The sequence below is a fragment of the Ambystoma mexicanum genome, chromosome 11 (genome assembly GCF_040938575.1).
Source record: "Ambystoma mexicanum isolate Mex_15411 chromosome 11, UKY_AmexF1_1, whole genome shotgun sequence".
NCBI classification, from domain to species: Eukaryota; Metazoa; Chordata; class Amphibia; order Caudata; family Ambystomatidae; genus Ambystoma; species Ambystoma mexicanum.
The window spans coordinates 1,019,807,984-1,019,834,848 of NC_090934.1; the positions used below are offsets into that span (position 1 = coordinate 1,019,807,984).

The 26,865-nt window shown below is 46.4% G+C and overlaps 1 protein-coding gene across 2 annotated transcripts in view; it reads right to left on the minus strand.

The window, feature by feature from the left end:
- Positions 1-26,865, minus strand: part of INTS14 (integrator complex subunit 14) — a 385,834-nt gene that overhangs the window by 41,736 nt on the left and 317,233 nt on the right. For both annotated transcript variants that reach the window (XM_069624242.1, XM_069624243.1), the window contains exon 11: positions 18,593-18,658. In XM_069624242.1, coding sequence (XP_069480343.1) covers positions 18,593-18,658 — 66 coding nt within the window. The remainder of the gene's footprint in view (positions 1-18,592; positions 18,659-26,865) is intronic.

Below are 26,865 nucleotides of genomic sequence, written 5' to 3' on the forward strand. Positions count from 1 at the left end.
GCTCTGCTGGATCGTCTGCTGGTGGTAAGGGCAACCTTGTCCTTATCTCCTTACACGAGGCCTGGATAGCCATCAAGATCGCTCCTGAGTTGTCTTGTGGCACCGGCACTGGTTGCGATGGGAGTGACGGTTGGGGAGTAGGCTCCTCCGTCTCCTCTACGGTCCGCGGCACCTTGTCGGCGCCACTGTCGCTTTCTTCATCTGCCTCGTTGGGATCCCTCTCGTAGGGCTGGTCCTCCTCGAACCTCTTGTCCAGGATCTTTCCGACGCCAGCCAGCTCGTCTTCAGAGGTGGTATCTGTGTCCGTAAGGGCTACCGTGCCCCCCCCCTCTTTCTCTGCCCGGGGTTCCACGGGGGTCTTATCGATAGGCTGAAAAGAGGATTCCCTCCGAAGAGGATTCCCTCTGTGGTGGCAGGGAAACTCTAGGCCCGGAGGTCGTCTCCACTGGAATAGCCTCCGCGGGCTTCGCCAGAGCCGCCGCGTCGCCCTCATTCGAGGCCTTAGCCGAGTGAATCAGGGACTTCACGACTTTGGGCGCGCCTGAGGCCTTCACCTTGGGGGGAGGGTTGCTGCCTCGCTCCCCCTCGGCTGCCGCCGTCGGGATCGACCGGGACTTTTCCCGAAACTTACCCGGGTTCTCTGACTTCCTTTTCCCCGAGCCAGACCGTTGGCTCGTGGTCGATGGCGTCGGTGACATCGCGCCCTGCCTAGCAGCCAAAGAGCCTGAACCATCGGCGCTCCCGGTGCCTGCGGACTCGCAGTGCTTTGCCTTCTGTTGGGCCCCCGTTGCCAGAGCACCCTCAAAGGTGCTAGAAGACTGCTCGGACTTCTTCTTCTCACCTGCTGCTGGGCTCTTCCCCTCCAGCCAGTTCGTGAGTCGAATACGAGGATCCTTCGTCGTCCGTTCGGACATATTCTTGCAAAACGCACAGTCCTTCTCCACGTGCATTTTGTCGTTGTGAAGGCAGTAGAGGCACCGAGAGTGCTCATCCTCCTTGAAGACATTTTGTAATCCGCATCCAGGGCAGCTCCTGAAAAGCTTGTCCTGGGCCATGTCCACGGGGGGGTAGGCCTCAAAGATCTTCCGGAATCCTCCAAGAAGCGAAACTCGATGAAAATTCGCGCTTGAGGGGCGCAGAAAATTCTGAAACGGGTCCCCATTGATCAGAAGTAGAATGGGTGGAGCTTGAGGCTTCATTGACCGAATAAAATGAGAATAAACTCTTTGAAAAATCGCAAAACGCAGTAAAAGCTCGAGAGCTATAGCAAGAGGACTCCCAACACTTGAACATGCGGTAAAAATCTGAAGATGTCTGCCAGAGGAGGGGCTTAGGTAGAGGGCAGTCATTGGCTGGGGGCAGTATGACCGACAGACCAGTGATTGGTTATTAGGAGAAAGACAGTTCAGAAAAGAAACAAACTGATTTTTTCTTTACCGAGGATTCCCAGCCTGACGACGGGGAATATTCATGAGCATGTGAATCCATGCCAGGCCCCATGCTGGAGAATATAAGTGTTCAAAAGTAAAGACTGAACTACTTTCAGCATGAGTTCTTTCCTGTTTCAAGTTCAACGCAGTTCCAATAAAGATTCAGTTCAAATGTGTTTGATCAAGTTCTGAAATGACTCCAAGTTCAAATGTATCACAGTTTGCACACAGCGGAGGTCCAGGGACTCCCTTCACCAAGACAAAATCCTTTGCTCGTTTGACTCTCAGGGTTCCCTCTCCCAAGACTTTAACATAACATTCACTATGGGTTTCATCCGCTCAATAGTTCAGAAGAAAACAATGGGTTTGATTGACCCTCCTTCACGGTTTGCTTCAGCAAGTATTTCACAGTTCTTTACAGCTTGTTCATTGTTCAGGGTTTCCTGGTCTATGCGCAGTTGTCAGACCACATGGGCCGCTCATCACAGGCCACGCAACCCATAGCCATGCATATTAGAAGACTTTCTAGTCTAGTCGCAGTTGTAGTTGTTGGACCGCGTGGTCCACCCATCACAGGCCACGCAACCATAGATCTCCCCAAAGCTGTTGGCCCCTTGTAGACTCTTCAGACCCAGGCTTTCACTTTCCACACATGTATTTTTTGTAACCATCTTTGATGCCAGTTCTTGGGTTGTAAAATTTTGGTGACTCTCACACTGCAACTCGTAATTGGCAATCTTTCTGATCTTTGCACACATATTGCTCACCACAACTCTTCAATCCTTCAGTTCTGTATTCAATATGGATAGCATTTACTTGCGTTTGTTAAATTAGCGGTTTTCTTTCAGTTCGGTATTGAATATGAGTAGCATTTACTTGAATGTAGGAACTGTTACTTATTTAAAGTTCTTCAGAGTGCTCCTGTCTCCTCAGTGTCTCCTGATATGTATCGCTTTCGCGTCCCTCACCAAACAGGAAAACCTTCTGTTTATTTGCTGGACACGTCTCCAGATGCGGGCCGGCACCTCTGCCATACTCCACATGGGGTCCGCGTACCTGGCGCCTTCCACAGCTCTAGCTGCACCCAGACTTGGGCAAAGATGGCTTTTCTCCCTCGTCTGCTACCTGGCAGCGCATAACCCCGATATTGGTGAACCGGAGGCCCAGCAGAACCGAAAGAAAGGGCAAAGAGAAGCGAGGAAAGAGCAGCAACTAATGACGAAGAGCGGCCCAATATCCCAGGAAGAACCGGCGATGTGGTCCCAGGAAGAAAGAGGTAACAGGATTCACGGTAGACCCGTTAGGTGCTTGGGGGAGGATAACAAAAGCATCAGGCGAGATCTCCCTCATCCCAGTGGTTGCTGGAGAAGTGCCAAGAGTGACACTGTCAGTGAGAAGTACATCAGGAGTGATCTCCCCCATCTCAGTAATTCTTGCAGAGCTGATCCAAGCATAGGGTGTGATCTTCGTCTCAGTAATTGTGGTAAAAATAACCAAAGCCTCAGGAGTAATCTCCCTCGTCTCAGTAACTGTTGGAAAGTTGGCCAAAGCATTGGGAGGGATTTCCCTTGTCTCAGTAATTCTGACGAAAATAACCAAGGACTCAGGAGTAGTCGCCCTCATAACAAAACGTGGGGTTACAGTAAACAAGGTGAAGAACTCTGGAGAAAGCCTGGAGAGTAATACAAAGCTTAATAAGAACTGTTAAGAAATATTGTCATCAAGAGTCAAGTGAACAAGGAGAAGGGAGTAATTCTTCTGGCCTCCCAAAATGGCTTTGTTGATTCAGATACTAGGGCAAAGGTTGCCAAAGATGCCAAATATATCGTCAAAGACACTTAACTATTGGACCAGGAGGAAGGAGTCATCCTCCTGGAATTCTGTATCTTTGTGGAACATTAACTCTTAGATTAGACTTTTAAACACAATCCCCAAGGTGGATACTAGTGAATCAGGAGAAGGGAGTCATTCTCCTGGTGCTCTTTATGTTGTTTGGTTATATAGTGGTAGGGCTGGAGTTAGGTCATTTTGGACAGAGAACAGGACTTTTTCATTTGGCCAACCACCCTGACGAAAAGCACCCAGGTTTTCCAAGCTGTTCATCACAGCCAGAGTCGAAGGGGAAACCGATAAGAACCGGGCTGTGATGAATGAAAGTCGCAAAGTGGCAAGTTTGAAGCAAGTTCAAAGAACTGTAAGAGTGTGAAAGGGGAGACCAGCTGCAGGGGGAACCGTCACCACGTGGGTGCTAACTCGAGGGACTCTGGTAGATCCCAGTCTGAGTGAAACTAGTTACCAGAAGGCTGTAGGAAGGCCACCAAGTTAGGTCAAAATGGTCATACAGGAGGTCAAGCAAAATCCTTGTACAATCGAAAGTCTTTGATCTACAGTTTGATTAAAAAAAAAGCCCAGGAACGAATCCCGCAGTGAGAGGAAGCAAAAGAAAAGAAAGCCATAGTGAACCCGGAAGGGAGGCTGAGAGTTGAAAGGGGGTCAAAGTTGAGGGGGACCCAGAGGTGAAGCCATCACCCAACCTGAATTGTGGTTAACAATTGTCTGGAATATGATATGTGAGGGGTCAGCACCCGGAAGAGGGGGGATCCAGGGGTGAACCATCATCACCTAACAAACTTTCATTTTGTTAAAGGAACTTTTGTTTTGAAACACGTCAGGCTGTCAAAGGTAAGACACTTTCAAAAGAAACGAGATTTGGCCATAGACTGTCTTGATAGCTGTCATTAGAAAAGTCGTCTCATGCTGGAGAAGCCCGAGACTGTACTGTGCTCCACGTTCCCACCTTACTCCATGCTCAAAACGTGGGGAAGGGAGAACCACTACCGCATCCTGACATATTATTTGAGAACACTTCTTTCTTTTTACTTGAAATCTACCCCCCACACCCTTTTTGTATTAGTTGTGAGGTTTAGCAATAGATTTCTTAGTATAGGCCCTTTTATTTGACATGACACCACTAGGACTGCCTTATTTCTCATTTGATGGTCGACGCTTGCTCCTATCTTAGATTTAGGTTTAGATTAAGAGTTTTTCCAACCTGCATACAGCATTAATTCTTCAATAAACACCCTTGAACTGTGATCACTTGTGTCTGTCTTTTTTGTGGCCACCATGAGTTCCTCACAGTGTTGTTTGACATAGGCAAGTCCCCCCAGGCCTCTTTAGGGTTTTCCCCTTTTGAAGTTTTGTATGGACAAGAGCCAAGGGATGTTTTAGGTATGCTCCGTGAGACTTGGGAGGACCGAAAGGAGGCAGTTCTCCTTATGTCACAGACCTCTCAGCGTCTCAAGGAACATAGGACTATCATCTGTGAAATAACATCTAGGACAGGCGCAAGAAAATCAAAACGTTCATTATGATCAGAAGGCTGTTCACCGCTCCTTTTCTGTGGGACAGATAGTTCTAGTTTTATTACCAACTTCAGAGTAGAAAATGCTTTCAAAGTGGTGTGGGCTATGTGAGGTATTAAAAGAAAAGAGCCATGTAATTATCTCATCTCACAGCCTGATGGGAAATTAAAAACACAAACCTACTACAAAAATCTCCTAAAGGAGTGGAGAGTAGATCAGATAGGAAATACTTTGGCAACTATGGTCACACTACTTATAGATGAAAGCTCATAGACAACTTTAGTCTCGCCTGAATTAACATCACAACAACAGGCAGACATTAAGGATTTGTTGTCCCAGTTTCCAGACATTTTTAATGAAAAAGCTGGAAGGGTAAAAGGGGTTTTCCATCACATTCGAACTGCACCTACACAAGTGGTAAATTTAAAACCCAACTGCATTCCCGAGATTAGGAAGGAAACAATACTCCAGGAGATAGAGTATATGTTGAAGGTGGATGTTATCGAGCTGTCTGGACATCCGTGGTCCTCACCAATAGTCCTGGTTCCAAAACCAGATCGGTTGTGGAGGTTTTGGATTGATTTTCACAAGCTGATCTTCCAGTTTTGACAACTATCCTATGCCTAGGATTGATGATCTAATTAATGAACTGGGATCAGCTATAAGGAAAAGACAGCCCTCTCTACTCCTCGAGGATTGTTCCAATTTAATAACCTCCCTCTTGCACTCCACAGGGCCCCGGCGACCTTTCAAAGACAAGTATTGTGACCTTTTTCTCATTGTTGCGGCACGTACTTAGATGATATTGCAATCCACAGTCAAACTTGGGAGGAACATCTTTTTCATCTATATTAGATAGTAAGGGCTCCAAGGAAGGCAGGGATGACTAATCGCAAGGAAATGTTATCCTGCACAGTCTGCTGTTAAGTATCTGGGGTTCTTTACAGGGATTGGTTTGGTACAGACTGTTAGGTAAGATTTTCATATTAATGATACATCTTCCTGACCTGTGTCAAACCCAGAACTTTTTGCTGGATGGTAGATTCGTTTTCCCTATACCTCAGTGAGTGGGAATATTTTTCCACACTCGGAGTCTTTTACTCTTTTTATGGGTGTCATTTTTTAAGACTCTACATAGTGTCTTTTTAAAGGTTATCCTCTTTGACAACTTTCTGGCAATAGGTTCCTATTGTTGCTGGGTTGCCCTGGGGGCTCACGTTTTAACTTTCTCTGGCTAACCCTGTGAGAACTACTGTTCCCAAAGGTAGAAAGGATCTTTGGATCCCTTTTACATGTTATTAGGTGAGACCAGCAACACTCCCCACCCCCTTTTTGTGGAGTGCTGTGAGATGACAATGCATTACTTACCGTAAAAGCATTTCTGATGGTTGTATCTGCTTAGATTCACATGCTGTGCATAGGTCCGACATCCAGTGGTCACTGCGGAGTATTGCATTTTGTTTTTCGTAGTCGAAAAGGGGACGTCGACAAGGCGTGTCTGTAACACTATCCCTATAGTGACGTGCGTTGTACCCACAATCCCTCACGCGTCGAGGTCCCTCTGTTTGTATTTTTCTGCCCTGAGGGAGCCTTATAGACGTGAGTGAGTACAGAAAAGAGAGATATAAAGGAAGTCTATGTTCCTTCCATCCGAGCGGGGAGGAAGGGTGGGCGCATGTGAATCTAAGCAGATACAACCATCAGAAATGCTTTTACGGTAAGTAATGCATTGTCTTCTGATGTTTGTTAATCTGCTTAGAATCACATGCTGTGCATAGACTAGCGAGCAGTACCCGGAGTTGGCGGTGGGTTATGAGAAGGAACAGTAGAGAAAAGATGTCTTAATACTGCCTGTCCCACCTGGGAGTCAGATCTAGAGTGTGCATCTAGACAGTAGTGTTTTGTAAAGGTGTGCACAGAACTCCAGGTAGCCGCTTTGCAGATGGACTCAAGGGGAACATTTGCAATGAATGCTATGGAAGCCCCAGTGCCTCGAGTGGAATGTGCTCTTGGCTTGAAGGGTAGTTCTCTCTTAGCAAGAGTGTAACAGAGAGTGATGCATTGAACAATCCATCTAGATATAGTGGATTTTGAGACCGCATCTCCTTCTCTTCCTGCTGCCACCGAGACAAAGAACTGATTAGTCTTTCTCAGTGGTCTGGTTCTTTCCATGTAGAACATGACAGCTCTGCGTACATCTAGTGTATGCAGACTTTTTTCTCCCGAGCTGGAAGGGTTTTGAAAGAACGTTGGTAGTTCTATAGTTTGGTTTACATGAAATTTCGAGATGAATTTAGGTGCAAACCTTGGGTGTGTGCGTAGAACCACTTTATTTTTGTGAACTGTTACAAAGGGGTCTAGTACAGAAAGAGCCTGTAGTTCACTTACTCTCCTAATGGAGGTGATAGCTATTAGGAAAGCAGTCTTAAGGGTGATATCTTTAAGAGTTGCCTTGTGCATGGGTTCGAAGGGAGGGCCCATGAGTCTGGAAAGTACCACATTTAAGTCCCATCCGGGAGCTGGGTTAGCTATCGGAGGGTGTATCCTTTTTACCCCCTCCATGAAGGCTTTGATAACTGGTATCTTCCACCACGACACTTTAAGTTGGGAAGTGGTGTATGCAGAAAGTGCCGCTAGGTGGACTTTAATGGAATTGAATACTAAACCTGAATCCAGTAAATGGGTCAAGTATAGAATAATGTCAGTAGGAGAGCAGTCAACTGGGTTGATGCTAGTACCTCTACACCAGATAACGAATCTTTTCCATTTGCTAGAATAGCAGTGTCGAGTATTAGGTTTTCTGGCTTCCCTGAGGATGTCCATACATCTCTGTGGGAGTTGTAAATGTCCAAATTCTATGATCTCAGGAGCCAGGCTGCTAAGTTCATGGTCTGAGGGCATGGATGCAGTGTCCTGCCCTTGTCTTGTGACAGCATGTTGTACGGGCAGGGAAGTTTCACTGGGGGAGATAGGGACATCTCCATCAAGTGAGCGAACCAAGGTTGCCGTGCCCACATTGGGGCCACTAGTATCATGGTAACCTGCTCCTGGTGCATCTTGTGCACCACTTTGTTGAGAAGGGGAGTCGGGGGAAAGGCGTAAACAAATTTCCCTGACCATTGAATCAACAGACCGTTCCCCTTGGACTGGTTCTGGGGGTACCTGGAGGCGTAACTTTGGCATTGTGAGTTCTCCAGGGTTGCGAACAGGTCTATTTCCGGGAATCCCCATTGTGTGAAGATGTCTAAGACGATGTCTTCGTGCAATTGCCATTCGTACTCTTCGGGCAGGGGGAAGTCTCTGCTGAGTTTGTCTGCTAGCAGATTGAGTTCCCCTGGTACATGTTGTGCTAGTAGGAACATGTTGTGTTTGAGAGCCCACTTCCATATATTCTGGGACAGCTTGGACAGTCCTGGAGAGTGAGTGCCCCCTTGCTTGTTGAGGTAGTACATGGCTGTGGTGCTGTCTGTGAGGACCATCACTGTCTTTCCTTGTAAGTGTTCCTGAAAGGCTTTCAGTGCTTTGAACACCGCTAGTAGTTCCAGCAGGTTTATATGCTTGGATGCTAAACTCGGAGTCCACACTCCGTGTGCCGTTTGATGGGATAGGTGAGCCCCCCATCCTGTAAGGGATGCGTCTGTGGTTAGAGTGGCTTCCACTGCGGGTGTGGCAAAAGTTTTCCCTAATAACAGGTTTTCTTTTGTCCACCACCGTAGCGAGAGAACCAAGGCCTGCGAGACCACCACTAGATCGTCCCATTGTCCGCTGGCCTGACACCACTGGCTGTAGAGCCACTCTTGCATTGGGCGCATGCGCAGGCGCGCGTGAGGTACCAAATAAATACATGACGCCATCATCCCTAGCAAGCGCATTGCTTTGCGTACCGTCACCTCTCGGCCTGCTACATAATGGGGAATTTGAAACAGCATGTTTTGGACCCTCTCGTTGGAGGGGAATACGAGGCCGTCCCTTGTTCGAATTAGAGCCCCTAGGAATTGTTTGGTTTGGCTGGGGTCTAAGCTGGACTTCTTTTCGTTGATGGAGAAGCCCAGTTGGGACAAAAGGTCTACGGTCTTTTGGGTATTGGAGAAGCATGTTTCGTAAGAATCCCCTGTTATGAGCCAGTCGTCGAGGTAAGGGTATACCGGGATGGATAATCTGCGCAGGTGGGCCGCTGCCACTGCCAGTACTTTCGTGAATACCCTTGGTGCAGATGCTATCCCGAAGGGTAGTACTCTGAACTGGTAGTGTTTGTCCTCTATTTTGAACCTGAGGTATTTTCTGTGCGATGGCAACATTAAAATATGAAAGTATGCATCTTTCATGTCCAGTGTTGTCATGTAATCCCCTTGTGATAACAGTGGGATTACCTCCTGTAAGGTCACCATACGAAACTTTTGGGGTTTGACAAATATGTTCGCTGGGCGCAGATCTAATACAGGGCGCATGGTTAAGTCCTTTTTGGGTACAAGGAAGTACACTGAATAAATACCTTCTGTTACCTGTGATAGGGGGACGGGCTCTATAGCTTCTTTCTTCAGTAGTTCTTCCACTTCTTGAAGAAGAATGGAGAGGTGTTGCGGTGTCATGCGCCGGTTCCGTGGGGGTTTGTACTTCGGGGAACCGTTGAACTCGATGCAGTATCCGTGGGTTATGGTGGATAATACCCAACGGTCTGACGTGATTCCCTCCCATGCTGAAAGGAACGATGTTAGCCGGCCCCCGACCGGTGATGCATGGGAGGGGACCCGAATTTTCGGGTCATTTGCTGGTATTGGGCGTGGAACCTCTGGGGCTGGAGCCACGACCTCTTCCTTTGCCACGGCGTTGGCCTCTTTGACTGAACTGGGTGTTACCCTGGTTGGTGGGCCAGTTGGAGCCAGAGTAATATTGTTGTTGTTGGTTCTGCTGCTGTCTTTGGCCACGAAAGGAGCGTTTATTACCATAGCCTCGCCTGTTAGGGGGCCTAGAAATTTGATCAAGAGTTTTGATGGTATCAAACTCTTTTTTAGCATGTTCTAGGGCCTCATCTACTGCTTTCCCAAACAGATGCGTCTGTTCAATGGGTTTATTTATGAGGGAGGCTTGGGTTTCGGGCTTAAAACCTGAATTGCGTAGCCAAACGTGGCGCTTGAGAAGTATTCCCTGAACTAGGGAGCGGCCAGCCGTCTCAGCGGCATCTAGGGAGTTTTTAACGATGCCCTGGTTTACCAGTGTGCCCTCTGATATTATAGCTAGCAGGCGAGAACGCAGAGGTTCAGGTGCTTCCTCTGCTTCGCTGCGCAGCTTGTTCCACTGTGCATCTGCGTAGCTAGCTAAAAGTGAGTTGTTATTAGCAATTCTAGTGGAGAAGGCGGCGGAGGTCGTGATTCTCTTCCCCAGTGCGTAGAGTTTTTTGCCTTCTTTGTCTGGAGGTGCTTCACTAGTGGATAGTGGCACCCCTGCTCTTTTTCTTGTGTTGGTAACCACAAGGGAGTCTGGAATAGAGTGTCCTCTGATGTATAAAGGGTCAGAGGATGAAGGGCTGAAGAGCTTTTCTATTCTAGGGTTGACCCCTCTTACTAGAGCTGGGTTAGTAAGGGAAGGAGAAATTCTTCTTTTAATAGAAGCCAGGAGAGGAATAGATTGGCTAACAGGGGCTTTTTCTTTGATGACTTTTTCTACAAAGTCGATGTCTGGAAGAGTTTCCCCTGTATCAATCTCAAAATGCGCTGCTGCCTTGCGCAATAGTGCATTGAGGGAAGGTTGGTCATCTATGGGAGAGGAGTTCCCGTGTGAATCCTTGAGAGGAGAAGGGAGAAAGGCATCAGGGTCTGAATGTACTGATGGGGATTGCCAAGGCTGCACTGACGGTGAATGCCAGGGCTGCGAGGTAGCTGTATCCTCTTCAAACCCTGTAGGAGTGGTGTAAGGATCTTCTTCGAATCCCTCTTCCTCAAGTTCTACCTCTTCTTCTCCACCCAAACACTCCTCATCTTCTTGGAGGTATTGCTCCTCCTCAGTGAGGTCAACCAGCCTAGGAATCTTGACTCTAGGGTCATCCTGTGGCCATTCTCTTTGTCTTTTGTGAGTGGGTGGGTTTTGGTTTCCTAGAAACCTTTCCATTTTCTCCATGCAAGAATGGAGTCTTTCAAGGGTCTCATGGGGTACCCCTGAATAGTCTAGAGGGGGAAAATTAGTGTTTTCGCCTTCGAATCGTTTCGAACGCTCCCACAGCGTCGACGAGAGGTTCCCGTCTCCTTCTGAAAAGCCTTCAGGTAGTTCGGAAGCGTCCTTTGGAGAAAGGGGCAGTTCCTGGCTACTTTTGTGTTTTTTCGACGCGGTATTCGACGTTTGTTTCGTCGTCCGCGTACGTTCGTCTTCGGCGACAATTCTCGCTAGGCTCTCGGCCACGATTTTGTCCGTCGAGGGCTTTGGTGTCGACGTTGTGTGCGTTGCGCGTTGTACCTCGACGGTCGCTCTATGGAGCGTTGCGTCGGATGTTTTTGGGGTAGCGCCCGTGTTAGATGGAAGCCCAATCGCTGGTCGCGGCTGCGTTTGCGGGTGGGGCTTGTGACCTTTACAGTCTGCGGTAGACGCCGGAGTGCCCTGCGTCCCCTTCGGCGCTGATGGATCCTTCGTTCTCGACGAAGAAGAGCCGTGGGTAGTGTGTTTAGCCTTATGGGGTTTGTGTGCGTCCTTGTCGCCGGGGTGTTCATCCCCATAAGCAGGGCGTGAGCCGAGCCCGTCGGGGCCGGGGACGGACGACGAGGAGCGTGAGCGCTCCTTCTGGGGGTTCATGACTTCCGTAACGGACGTCGAGTTATCGCACTCCTCGTCACTTTCAGTAACAGCGGCAGCGGGTGAGGAAACTGACTTCGACATCGCGTAGTCTGCCCACCTCTTAACCCTACGTTCTTTAAGAGTCCTGGGTTTTAAGAGCTTGCAGGCTGCGCAGCTGTTCTCTATGTGATCGAGGGGTAAGCAACGATTACAGAGCTTGTGCTTATCTTTCCAAGTATATTTGCCCCTGCAGCGTGGGCAAAACTTAAATGGTGTCCTCTCCATAGCTGAGGCAATAATAGCTGGCGATAACAACCCCAAGGGAAAGAAAAGGGAGAAAGAAAGACATTCTCAAAGAGAAGAGACAAAGTTCTAACCCCCACTCTCCCTACTGTAAGTTGGCCGTCGAGGCCAGGCCACGTGTTCGGCAGCGCCGAAGGATCTCCTCCGCTCTTCCTCTCCGTCGAAAATAGTTCGGCGGAGAAACAGCTTCACAGCTAACGTCGAGGGGGAGGGATCGTTACCAGTATATTAAGTTATAATAAAAGGACCGAGGTCCGTGGTAAGTATAGCAATGTCTCTCTAGGAGCTCCGCGAAAGGCGACCAGAAACTGGGCGGAAAAAAACAATCTGAGGGACCTCGACGCGTGAGGGATTGTGGGTACAACGCACGTCACTATAGGGATAGTGTTACAGACACGCCTTGTCGACGTCCCCTTTTCGACTACGAAAAACAAAATGCAATACTCCGCAGTGACCACTGGATGTCGGACCTATGCACAGCATGTGATTCTAAGCAGATTAACAAACATCAGAAACTGGGTATCCCCTTTCTCATTGTAAATGCAACATGGACAAACTTACCTTTAATGGCTGGTGACAGTGAATCTTTTATTAATTCGGTGCACTTTTACCGCAGGCTGTTTGCACAGCTCCAGTAAAGGCACCATGGGGGCTCATTTTACCAAAATGGCCCCTTCTTTTTTTTGCCATTTTAGCATTTCTTGTCCTTTCTTGTTCCTTCTCCTGACATCCAGGGTGGGAAATTCCTTTGTGTTAACTTTATATTCAGCAGGAATCCTGTGGACTCCTGCCCAGGCTCCAGAGTATCTGTGAAAGCAGGAAGTGAGGGAGGAGTCAGAAACTCTGCAGTCTTCTGTCTTCCAGTTTAAGTGTGAGAATCCAGTTCAAACTGGAAGGCTGGCTGTTCTGAAAGGACTGCCGACCCCAAGTTTGAATGTTGCAAGGCTGTTTGATTGGCTGGGTTCCTGCATAAAAGTCTGATCCTGGAAGATGAAGAGGAAGTCGACCACTGGAACCAAAACCAAAGCGGAAGATGAAGAAACCACAGCTGAGACGATTTTCAGCTTCCGGAGAACCTGCTGTGTAACCGTGTAACTGGAGCTTGCTCGACCCCTTCCTTCCAATCGACCTGGGGACTCCATTCCACATTGTGCTGCGACCTTGCAGGGCTGCAATACTGCAATACCTTGGGACCTCAAACTGTCTGGCGGTGCATGGTCTTCTGAATTCTGAATCTCGCTGAAACATCGTGGGCATCCTGCTGGATCTCCAGAGGCACGATTCAGGTCAGAAAAGTCCCCTCACCAGTGTGCTGGACCTTGCAAACGACGCAAATCCAACTAGCGATATTCTGTCTTCTTCTGTGCTCCTGATAAGGTGCCAAATCCACAGAGCTGCATCCAGCCGCAAGGAAAATTGCCTGGGGCTTTCTTCCGTGATCCTTGCTGCAAAAGTGCTTCCAAAGTCCTGCCTTCCGTCTTCTTGACAAAGGAATCCATGAACCAGGTTTTTGGTGGCAGATCCTGAAGTCTTCCTGCTGCAACTCTTCTTTTGTGCTGAGGTACTGGGTTGGCTGGGGTATTTTACCTACATTAAGCCTTTGTGATTTCTGTATAGCTTTGGGGGGTTTTCTGCGATTGGGAGGCCACTCATCCAGTTCATCCAAGTACACTGCAGAATCCTCCTAGGGTGTCTTCTCTGAAGTCCCTGCACCCTCATCTAACTTTAACGGGAAATACTTACTTGTTTGAACAGTCTTCCCCTGGAACTCTAACTTTGCCTACAACTGAACCCTATTTCACCCTGCCTACAGCTGGCACCTAGCCCACTAGGGTGCCTCTACTGCATCTGCGTGAACCTATGCTATACAATAAGGAAAGGACTGGATAAGAAAAGGGTTCTGCCTTGAAAAGAAAAACAAGTGTGCAAAAGGTTCGTACTTGTAAAAGAAGTTGGTTAGTAACTGTAACTCTGAGAGGGCAGTTGCAAAAGTCCCTACTTACCTTGAATGAGTGTTGCACTAGTCTGAAAAATATATATAAGGTTAAGTTACTCACTATGAATTGGTTGTGCCTCCTCCCCAAAAGTAATGCTGTTGGCTTCACTTTACTATTCCTTTTAGGACAGATGTAGGACGGTCCCCAATTTGGTCTTGCGTCCCCTTACTTGCTTTTAGCCTGTCCAGAATATGTCTACCTTATGTTATACTTACCTTAAAGTTGCTGATAGCCCCTTTAAAGGTATATAGGTTTTACTTACCTTGTGTCAGCTGTGTGCCATCCTAAAACAAGTTAAACAGTTATTGCTTATCTCAATCTGTCTTCCACTTATCTTAAAAAGCAACTGTAATAGAATATTACAACTTTAGGTCTTACCTGGCTAGAATAGTTGTGTCCCATTCGTGAAAAGTGCTCCTTTAGGTGTAGGTGACCTTCGGTTGCCTGGAGCATCCAAAATGAGCGCAAAGAGTTCTTGCTTAGCTTAGCCTGTGTTCCACTGAGCTGAAAGGCAGCTGTATTTGTACATTACACCAAAAAGGCCTTACTCACCTAGTATAACTGTGTGCTATCACAAAAGTAGTAGATGTATATACTGTTCCTTGAATCTGTGTTCCACCTTTCAGAAAAGTATGTTTGCAAGTCGGTTGACTATTTGATTTCATTGTTGAGTGTCACTGCATAACTGACAGGGTTTACTACCCTTGTATTACTGTAAATTAATCTGGAAGTAACTTATGGTTTTACTCCCCAAGAAAAGGTGTGCCCTATAAGGTCTGACTTGCCTAGAAATACTGGTAGGTGTTCTAAATAAGGTTTGTGCTTTGATCTGTGTATTTAAAGAATAGTGCTATGCTTTTATAATGTGCTTATATGCTTTAGGATAGTACTTACTTACCCAAGAACCTCTTGGCCTGCTTATATATCCAATAAACCCTTTATATTTACAATACATAGTGTGTCAGTGTTTCTTTGGACCATATGTATAATACAATTTTGTTGTACAAATTCTATAGCCCTCTCTCCTCCTAAAATAAACCTGGCTGCTCTGTCCACGCTACCAAGAACTCAGGTGGTACAGCCTTACACTAAGAGTGGAGTCTTGTACTGTCTAAGTTGAATGGTTTTACTAAGCCTTAGTTGTACTTCAGAAAAACTGTCCCAACACAGCCCCAAGTGGAAAAGGAAAAGGTTAGAGCTGTTCAGGAAACATCCCCTCCTGAAACAAAAAGGGAACTTAGAGCGTTTCTGGGGCTTGTTAAATATTACTGCCAGTTTATCCCGAGATTTTCTACCATCACTGCCAATTTCACAGATCAACTTGAAAACGCAGAAACGCACGAAATTAAATTAGGAGAAACAAGATCAGGATAGTTTCAATTTGCTCAATCATATACTCTGAAGTGTGCCCGTCCTTAAAGTTTTGTTTTTTAATAAGGAGTTTATTCTCCAGACTGATGCGTCCAAGCTAGGTCTTGGGATGGTTTTGTGACAAGAACATGAAGGAATAGAGCACCCGGTTCTGTATATCAGCAGGAAACCTTTCCCTAGGCAGACCAACTATGCTACTATTCAATTGGAGGCCCTAGCCATTAAGTGGGCTGTTTCATATTTGAAATATTATCTTACTGGTTGGAACTTTCGACTCATAACCGACCATTACCCTTTAATTTGGATAAGGTTGCGAAAAGACCCATTCCTGCATTATGCGTCTGTTTTTAGATTGCCAACCATATTGTTTTTCCCTCGAGCATAGAAAAGGGGAAGGAACAAGGTAACGTAGATTTCCTGTCCCGTTGTCCTTTAGTTGAAGATGGGGGAGGCAATTCCTTTAGGGGAAGGGTATGTGACGAATCGTGGGATCACTTCACTTCTCCCCATAGGGAAGCCCTTCTCTGTGAGGCTAGGTAAGTGAGGCCACTACCCGATATTCCCCCTAGGGAACTTCCCTCATGGGGATGGTGACTCGGGTTCTTTGGTGGAACTCCCGAACCCTCTTTCCTGGATCTGGAAGAAAATCGCTTAGTCAGACTCCTTCCTCTAGCATGCCACAGGTCCCATTAAATGAAACTGCAGAACAGCCAAACATGTAATTCTGCCCCCTATGCTTCCACTTGCACCACTTCCTGACCTCAAAGGCCTCACAGAGCTCAGACTGTTCACTGTGCAAGTGTTCGGGAGATTTTTCCACATACCTCTGGTGAGTGTCTGCGAAGTTAGACCAAAACGGAACTGTTGAGTTGTAGGATTAGCAAAACAAAGAGGTGATGGCTGGAAGGTTTAGAATGAATCTTAAACCTCCGACTGCCCCTTTTGGGGTGGGACCAAGCCTGATTTGTGCATGGTCTTTCCCCGTCTGCAATGGCTAGGCAGGCTGTAAAACGATGGTCTGGAGGGTTGCCCAGAGCTGTGCCTGTGGTTATAATTTATTCAAAACCTTCCAGCTATCAACTTTTGATTTAGCTTTAGTGGCCCTGATTGAGAGAGGTATCCCCTGTTGTGGGTCCAGAGGATGTTGGGCATAGAGACCCAAGATAATCCTCACTGATGACACCCAACAAGGCCGAAACATGTCTGGGATGCTTCTGGTCTCATGCAGAGGGGATCTGATCTAGCTGTTTGGGCTGGACTGCCCCTTTTGGGTTGGGACCAAGCCTGGTTTGCGCATGGTTTATCCCCTTCTGCAATGGTTTGGCAGGCTGAAGAACAATGGTCTAGAGGGTTGCCCAGAGCTGTGCCAGTGGTTATGATTTATTCAAAACCTTCCAGCCATCAACATTTGGTTTTGAATGGTAGGATAAGGACATTCTGCAAATTGAAACTAGGTAGTATGGTTTACTGTTTAAATGGAATGTTTAACAAATGCGGTTGCATTCACATATTGAAGTAATACCATGGGTATAGGACTTAAACATTTAATGTGTACCTCAATGGTTACCAGATAGGTGTATCGGACTACTAATGTGGTAAAAAAGTGCTACATTTTCATGATGTAGCCACAGCTGTATCACAGCTGTCACCAGCCTTCTCCACTGGACACTTTCAGGATAATAAGTGGGAAAATCGGGGACAGCGCCATCATACAAGAGAAAGGCCAACCAGTCCAGAAGTGAGGTAGCTTGGAAGGTGGGCGAAAGTGAAGATATGAGAATGAAGATAGGCTAACAAAGTGAGCAAAGAGGAGGAAGAGAGGAAAAGCAACAGAGGCAAAAGGCAAGGAGGAAGAGGAGGGAAAGAACATCAGGGAACGTTGGTGTTGGAAGAGGGACATAAAAATGAGAAGGGGACAGACATAAGAAGAGGAGCAACAGGGAGAGGCTGGAGATAGAGGAACGAGCGATGAATGGAAGCAGAGTGGAGGAGGAGTCATAAGAAGGTGGAGATAGTCGGGGCAGAGTGGAGGAGCTATATTAGAGGGTGGATGTGGAAAATATCTAGGAGATTAAAAAAAGAAATATAAAGACCCCAAAAGGGAGCATGTGCTTCGAAACAAAGATGCCTAAAGGGAGAGAAAGAAAAAAAGAGGAAAAGGAGGTGAAATAATTTTGAGAGTGTCAAGAAGGCCGCCTTCAGTTTTGGATTCAGCAAAGGGAGAACCTTTCCAGCAGCAACTTTTCTTCAGTTGCTCCATAGCTATCCTCCTAGCTTGAAGATCTCAGACAGCTGCAACACTGCATCTAATGAAGGCCGGGTCACTGGGAACCACCACCACTGACTTTCTACTTTCTCACAACCCTAGAGCTGACAGATCACAGTCAGAAACTACCAAGGATACCTGAGTGCAAGGTACTTTACACTTTATTATCCTTTGAAAGAATTCCCAAACCCAAGGTCCTTTGCCTAATCCGTCCATACATTTACTAATGGGGGATTGTGCAGCATCAGGACAAGTATCCTTCTCAGCCAATCAGAAGAACTGCAGTCTCTCCCCCGTTACCTACTATGGGAGACTAGCACATGGCTGAAGAGATCTAGGTCCTGTTGTATCCTTGGGCACCCCTTGATAAACCTTTAATTCTAAAGCACTTGTTTTGCCTGGTCTACCTTACTGGGTGAACCAAAAATTCTTCCTCCTGAGACTACAGACTTTGTAATGTATTTTCTTTACCTGTTACTTTATTTATACATTCTTAACTACCTGCTATAAGAATAAATGGTACTGGATACATGCCTCAGTGATAACATCCTTTTATTCAAATGAATACTGTGTTACCCTGGGGGGGCGTAGAGTGCCATGGTGTGCTTGCAGCAGGGAAGTGTTTCTTTGCATTTTCAACTTTCTAGTCAGGCACTGCAAAATCAGAAAATGCAAATTGACAAGGGGGGTCCTGGGAGTCTCTCTGCCAGACATTAGTCCTGGTTACGAGAGACTTACCCAGAGTCTTTAGCTCACTATCTTTCACAGAGAAGAAATATCCCAAACATATCAGTCTTTGTCCTGCCCTAGGCAATTCTCCTCTGAACAAGAGTACCAACAGAAACCCCAGACACGTGTTTCGGTCTGGTTGGACCTCATCAGTAGGGAGGAGCTGTGCCTCTCTAAGAATAGAGAGCAAGGGGTCCACGTCTGGATTCCCCTAGTAACTTAGGGGGAGACCCAAAGTTACTTGAATATGCAAAATCAGAGCCACCCAGGTTCCCACATGGTCATTCTGAGATGCTGCCACAACAAACCAGGATAAACAACTTTCCATGTAAATACCATCGTACAGCAGTGACGAATCCCATTACTTACTTTGTAGAATGTCTGAGTCTTCTCCGGAAGTTTTCTTGCATTTCTTAAAATCTTCTGTACATCTGTCTGTAAAAAAGAAGGCAAACTGTGTGACAAAAGTGCAAAAGGCTTGCATGGGGAGGGATTAGAAAAGAATCAGGGACACAAATCTGAACATGTGAAAGACATCAAGAAATCCCTAGGCAGGGTGGATTTCAAATGCCTCAAATCACCACTGTTGGGGCTATTTCCAGGGGTGGACTGGAAACCAAAGTAGCCCTGGAAATTATTCTTCGAAGTGGCCCCTACTTTGGACCGAGCAAACGTAGCAAGGTAGTCCAACCCCTACCTCCAGCAAACCGTTGGCCTAAATATTGGTTAAAAAAGTGCACTTTAATGCAAATTTTTTCCACACCAGGTATCAACATTGGGCAGATACCAGAACATGGCAATTTGACAGATATGGCACAGTGAGAGCAAATCATTCCCCCAGGATCACAATTTAGTTCCAAGGTGAAGCTGAGATTTGAGCCCAGTCTGCACTTTAAACATTTGACCATGTTTATCTTCTCAACTCTAGCAGGCAAACATGAAACCGAAACCCAGAAATGCCTGGACCACCTCCTTCAGTCCTTGAATTCCCACTCTATCCTTAGTCCTTACCCTCTACAGGACAGGATTGGTGTATATGCATGTTGCCTGGTAGCTGGCATCTCTTACAGGACCCTGCCCCTCACTTGCCATGGGCAGTCAGAGGCTAGAATGTTTTTAGAAGTGCCACAAGAGTGCCAGCTAGAGGCCAAGGTAGCTTATGTGGGTGGGGTAGGTGGTTCCTATAGAGGCAATGGCATTCTAAATGAATCAAAGTTAGCGGCGGCTGGTGAATAATTTCAGTGGAGTGGCATTATCATTTCCCCAAATTAGAAACCAAGCAAGCATAGCAATAGGCTGAAATGGCGCATCAGAGTGCACAATTTTTAAAAACAAAAAATGGGGTAAATGACATTTTCATAAAGCCTCTGTACATGATATATGCCTACACTGCCAATGTAAATCACTTTCTTGAATCCGTGCCCACAATGCAAGTCAGAATTCCCACTATAAATGACTGATAATGTTGCATATATGATTACCAGCATTTTGGGTCACATTTAAGACTAACTAAGACACAGGGTGTTGGTGGGGACGAAAGCATGAATTCTTACCATCTAGCCATTTATTAAGTGGCTACTACGGTTTCTCAATAAATAAGCTGGATCCAATAACATATAAAAATGCCTCATTAATGCACTAACTTCGTTACATGAATATCTCTGGTAATCATTGGTCCAACTATTTTGTGGACGATATGTAAAAATAGGCCGAATATTGATTTTTCAAGAGAATTATTCATTTGTAATCAGGGTTTGTCAATGTGCTGACTGGTACATTTGCATAGTGCCAGCTTTCAAAAGGTAAACACTTCCACGATCCTGATTATTTCAGGTTTCATGCAAATGTGTTTTGTGCATGTTGTGCGCTACATTCCTAGTTGGTTTCAGCCGATGCCCACCTTTCTTTGTATGTGAATGCCTTTTGAGTAGCCACACGTCATATCCTTACATTTCCCACATCTTTTCCTGAAATATTTACAGTGATCCTTTTATTTTCAGTTTGCCCCGTTTTAGAGACTGGCCTGGGGGGCTGGAGGTGAAGAGTGGTTACGGGCTAATCACACTATATCAGCCGAACCACTGGTTTGCAGGCAAATCAAAATGCTTTCTCAAAGTATGTTTGAGCACACCGATAACATTTGCAGTAGGTTTCACATTTGTAACTCTCCTGATGCGGCGGGTAGCAGGAATCACAGATGCCTAAAGTTTCCCAGAGCCATTTGTGTGAAAGCAATCATGTCCAGTTTTTGCTTGGAATTCTGGAACTTTTAGTTTTAAAAATCAAATGGGAAAGAAAAAACTACAAGTCCCAGGATCCAAAGGGGAAAAAACAAGACTGGCTGGGCCTTCTCACGCATGGCCATTTGAAACTTGAGAGCAACGGATTCACGTGTTTCAAAGTAGTAAGGACTTGAGATAAAGGACTTAGGGTACGATTCTCCAAACGTCTTACGTTTTGGCAATTACCAATAGTATGCTAAGTGAAGCCAGGAGAAGGGATGTGAGTGGGAACACACATGATGTGTTTATTGTTTGGATTTGTATCCACTAATTGACCACCTGTGACCATTCCCACCCAGGTCCTGCCCCTCTACCCATCTAAAAGACCCTTCCTCCAAGATCTCTTTGAGGTAACTCTGTGCTTTTAAGGGGCGCCTATGTTATCTTTAGGCAGTCTTCTGTAAGGTAATGGCATTTTTGCAACTATAAACCAGCTCCTGATGTAATAGAAATGTCTTAACTAACTGTCCCATCAGGCACTAGATTTATAACCAATATGTGTGTCCTTGTATATGTTCCTTACACTGAATTTGTGTTAATGACAAGCATTGACAACGCCAATAGTGTTGGCTCTTTCATAGGCAATGGATAGGCATTTGCCAAGCACTGTCCTAATATAGCAAGCTGCTGACGTCATTTACCAGCTGTTGGTATTTTATGATCAGATAGCCATTATGGCAGTGCCTGTAAAATGCCTTTCCAATGCCTACATGAAAGCAAAACTATTGGTTTTGCCAATGCTTGTTGCACGGTGTGGGCACTGGTTGAAAGCAGCGTTGGGGCAAAAGCAGATAGCAGTGCCTCTGCACAAGGCTCGTGGGATGAAATTGCCCCAGATTGGAGGGTGTTTTAAAATAGGACCACAGATGTTAATGTAGTAATCTCGCTGGGTATTTGCAACCTTAATGCCAGTTTTGTTTCCCAGCAAAAAGTTAACAAAGGGTCCGTGGTATGAGGTCAGGTATGTTAAAAGGGCTGCATGTTGAGACCGGGCGCAGCAGGTAGTAGGTAGGTTGCATGCAAGAAGCATGTTCAATAAGGTGATCTGTAAGTGTGCTCTGCCAGGCTGACACTTTAGCAGTTAGTGTGAAACTGCTGCTCCCACTCAGCCCTGTTTATTGTAGGCTGTAAAGTGAAGTTTCTTCCGAGAGAGTTTCTGTTTTCATGTATAGATGCAACTCTCAAACTTGCAGTCAAAAAGTAATGGTTCACTGCAAGTTTTTTAAAGTGCAAATCTGCAAGCATTGTTATTAATGCATTACCTGGTGTGACAGAGCATATTACAAAAAGTACAGCCTAGCGACCATCGCACATCAATATTAGCAGCCAAGGGTTGATGTAGGCATGCCAGCTCATACTTTAGGAAGGATAGGGACCAAGTAGGATCAGCAACATTGATTTCATAACAGTATGGCCATTATGTGTGTACATGTAAGAGTCATTTTTACCCGTTCAAGCTCCCTGCTCCTTTCGATCTCGCTCCCCCAGGTCAAGTGCGAACTGAAGCATTGCTACCAGGGGATGTGAGTTGTGGGCCCCGACACCAATGATGCTATGTGTGGGTCTGCCTCTGTGGTTTCTAAGCAACGACTTGCAGACACTCTCGCAAGCAGCTCAGCTCTGAACACAGCTCAAGGCAGCCCTCGGAAAATCTCCCAAAACCATGACAAAAACGTCAGTATTCCCCTAGCCTCTTCTGAAGCACACAAGAGAGTCGAAGGGTGACGAGGGCTACTGGGAAACATCCCGGTGTCCAGCCAGGCCAGTCCACGTCTGGATATTTCTTTTAGGCTCTATTTCTAGGGCCCGGACAGATCAACCTAATTGAAGTATGAGGGAATCTAAGGAAATACCTAACAAGCCAAGTGCTAGAATGGCCAGAGAAGTTAGAGCAACCCTTCTGAAGATATGAGCTGGTTTCAAGGTACAGTAATAGTTTGCCATGCAATATATCTGAAGAAAAGGGTATGGTCAAGTTGTAATAGTAATTAACTACAAAATATACAGGTACACAGTAATTCAACTTTTCAGAATATGGCAACAAATGCAAAAATGATCTCACAGGGCCATGAAATGTTTCCACAAGTCCAATTGGGTGTTCAGTGAGGCTCACAGGCCTCAAACACAATTACACCCACATTCTGAGGTTGGGTCTATGAGACCATAGGAATCAATTAGCCAATGTTCTCCTATGAAGATAACCTCGTGGCTTGCACACAGGGCTATGTAAGCAGTTTGACCCAAAGAAGCTCTCTAGAAAACTTACTAGACCCACCACTGACAGCCCAGTCAAAGTTTCTCTCACCAATCTTCAGGACGAGAGACCACAGTGGTGAGTAAATGCGTCACCATCAAGGAAGATCGCGCTTCAGTTCTGCATGTGCTAGCTAAGCATGGGAGCCCTACAGACATGCAAGAGCAGAACAAGTGACTAAAGGAGGATAGCTCAGGGACAACAGCGTTTGTCTTTGAAGCAAGAAAATGCAGAGCAACACAGGTTCGAATCCTGGTCCTGCCCTTCGAGCAGGACCAGTATTAAACATTTGATAAAATATTAATTAATTAAAGGGACTTAAATTAAAGGGAGAGTCACATGAGGAAAAGACTGAGGGTCTCATTACACGGAATGCGGTAAGGGTTTACCGCTACCGGTAAGGGCACTGGTAAACCCTTACCGCCTTACTACGAGGTCCCTTTGTGGGACCCGACCTCAACGGTTGGTTTTACCAGCCATTAAGGAACGGGCCCGCAAAGGGACCTTGGTGCCAATTATGGTACCGCAATTTGGGGTCCCGTAATTAGCTCCTTCCCCATTCCGATTGAGCCCTATGGGGGAAAAATGGGAATGGGGAAGTGCCTTGGTGAATGGGGAATTACCCCCGCTCACCTTGGAGTAGGGCGGTAATTCCGCCATCCACCAAGGCGGACACGGTAAAATACCGGCGGCAACAATGGCGCTAGTAGCGCCATGGTTACCGCATACCGTATAATGAGGCCCTGAGTCTTTGCCAGGAAGACCCCGAAGAGTTGAGCTCTTGGAGAAGCAGAAGGGACAGTTGCGGTCGACAGGCAGATGGGCAAGATCAGCAAATGAAGACTCTGCCCTCGGAATAATGGATCAGTAAGCCCACATGAGGTCCTAGGGACACTCTGCAGATGTAGAGGCCAAGAAACACTCAGCAACTTGAGGGCCAGGGTCCACAGGATGTTGTTTGAAGAAAGCACAACAGGACAGGCCTCTGGAGGCCAACACGGTTGGAGAACAGTACAAGGGTCCATCTTCACAGATTAATTGAACAAGAGGCTCCAGCAGAGGCAACAGCCCCGCCAGGATGTCAGGAGGATGCATAGTACAGTTTCAGAAGACAAGTAGCACAAGCAAGTTCTGAAAGTTAGAGTCAAAAACAGGGAGTTTCAAGAATTCGAAAGAGATGCTGGTGCACAGCTACAATCATTGTCTTCTGGTGAGTCAACTCTCTGGATACTTTATTATTAAATTACAGCAGCTGACAAAATTCCAGGTCCCAAGTGTCATCTTTGATGCCAAACCATTGGGGAAAAGGGTTCTACGACCTTTCATTGACACCCGTTTTAACGACGGGTGTTTTTCCGCTGAATTTGTGCGGAAAAAACGTTGACTTTTTAAAAAAATTATATATGGAGTGGGTTTCTCCCCCCCCCCCAAGCCCAACTTCATTTAAAAAATGTTATGCGCGACCCCCGCCCCCCCACTCTTTATATGCCCTTTCCAACCCCACTCCCCCCAAAAAATTAAAAACGTTTTTTTCGGCAAACATTATGCGGCAAAACACCTGTCGTAAAAACGGCCGTTGCTGAAAGGACGCTATACCGGCAAAAGATAGCCTAATATCCAATTATACACATGTGCCATTCAGACATTTGGTGGGCAGAAAAATCGGTATTGTTCCAAAATGTTGCCACGATACTGCGCCTTTGCGCAGAAAAAAAATCCCGACCCCCCCTCCCTTTGTTGGGGGAAATGGGGGTTGTGGGTTGCATGGGGTGCCTGCCGCTTCCATTAGATGGAGAGCGGAGGACGTTTATTAATAACATGTTTTACTTTTTTTTATTTTTTTATTTTTCATAAAGGACCCTGCAGCGCCAGCTCCGACCCACGTAGGTAGGAAGAATTGACGTTGCAGGGACAGAGATGAATCGGCGGCACACATCGAAGTGTGCTGCCAAAAGGTAAGTAGGTAGGGAAGGGGTAGACGGGTTGTAGGCAAAGTGATCTATGTAATCAATGCACCGCGCCATAATGGAAGTCGACTTTTTGAAAGTCGACAATATGGGCAGCGCAGTGATGAAATAGATCTGAAAAATCAGTGTTGGCCATCACACACTAACTTTGCGGGCATTCTCCAAGGCAAACTCGGGAGTCCAGCTCCCACTTGCCAACCACAGACGTCTACGACGAACAGAGCGTCTTGCCGGTATTGCACGTTCTGTGATCAGCAAGTCCCCATCTGCTCAGTATCCGTGCACTGTTCTAGCTTTGGTAAGGTCTTAACACGGGAGTTTTCAACATGAGGCAAAAGGAAATTCCCTTGATCATCTCTGCACAGTGTGTGACCTCCACAGCCCACTCCATCCGCTCAAGGGGGAGAGGCACAACCTCTTCTAAAAGTGACACAGTGGCTACGCTCAAATTCCCCTTCACGAGGTCTGTGTCAACTGGAGACGTGCCTACACTAGAAGTCCCATCCTGCAAAGACTGTCTGGTCTGAGGACTCTCGCTATGACAAAAGCGGGGAAGTCGCAGTCAATTGGGCACATTGCCTCCCACCTGCATATCCAAGATAGAGGGAAGAAAGAACTCAACACTACAGCCCAGGTCCATGGAGATACAACATTTGAGCCACGGAAACCGACCTACAAAAGTGACTTACCAAAATCAAGTTAAAAATTCAGGAAGTTTGGCAGAGATGTTGATAAAATAGCCTCTCTGGACAATGGGCGTGAAACCTCCTGACGATGCATTGAAGAGGTAGAAACATGCCTATGTGAACAGTCCTACAAGGTCAGCGAATGGGCCCAGCACATAGAATTGTTGGAAGAGGAGATAATTTCCCTAGAAATAAGACATGAAGACTCACAGAACCGCTTGGGCCATAATAATGTGCACATTAAAGGAGCTCCCACAGATGTGCTGGACCCGGACCGGAGCGTTACATCATCAACCTCTTTCGCTTAATCCCTGATGTAGGGCCAGACGAACCAATAGAGCTGGACAGACCACATGGGGTCAGTCTGTCTGGCCCAGTTTATCAGGGTCTTACACCAGATGTACTCACAAGGGTCCACTTCTATAGGGTGAAGGAGAGGATACTGATGCGAGCCAGACATCTAGATGAGATTCTTTTTCATGGTACTCCCATAGCTCTATACCAGGACCTTGCAGCAGCCACTTTGCTGAAACGCAAAGCCCTCAGACCACTGACAGAATGGCTCTGGCAGAAGAACATTCGTTATAGATGGGGCTTCCCGACAGCTCTCCACCTCACCCATCTGAACAGTCCCTGGAAGATTACTACAATGAAGGAAGCAGAGCAGCTCCTTTCTTCAGACCGGACTGGGTCATCCCATGGCTCCTAGCCGGCCACCTCTCCGCCTATGAGAACTGGAGCCAGAGTGGGTCCCTGGACCAAAGTGGGGAAAGGTTGTAAGAAAAAGAGGCCTGAAGTCCAACGCTGACCCCTCCTGATAAGTTTACTAGCCTGATCTGACATTATGCCCTGTCTCGGCAGACCGGGTGCATATCTCGTTTAATAACTCAGCTGACCACTGTGGACACATCGCCATGTTGCTCTTGCCTACCTAGATGCAATTACGGTTTCCAGTACATGTTTATTGATCCATTGTTCTTTGTTGCAGGTTACTTCTAAGTTGTTGTTACGTCGATTAGACCAGTTTTTATTTCATAGAAATGATAGTTCATATGTGGTCTTTTTTTGGAGAGCGGTGGGTGGGTGGAATATATTTTGTTGGGGTTAAACATTTCTTCGGTAGTCTTCCTGCAGGAAACTCAACTGTTGAAAAGGGATGAAGAAAGATTTACAGACGGATGCTTTTCACCTGGGTTCTTCGGCTCCGATAGAGAAAAGGGAAGAGGGGTTGCAATCTCATTTGACACATAAATCCCCTTCATAAAGTCAGCGATTCTACGAGTTCCTAATGGGAGATAACTGGGAGTAAAGGCAACATCCATGGGGAACCCATATACTTTTATCTCGTTATATGCCCCTAATGAACGACAGGATCTCTTCCTAATTGACTTAATTGATCGGCTACAGTCCTTTGCAAAAAGATCAATCATTATCGAGGTACTTTAACCTCGCC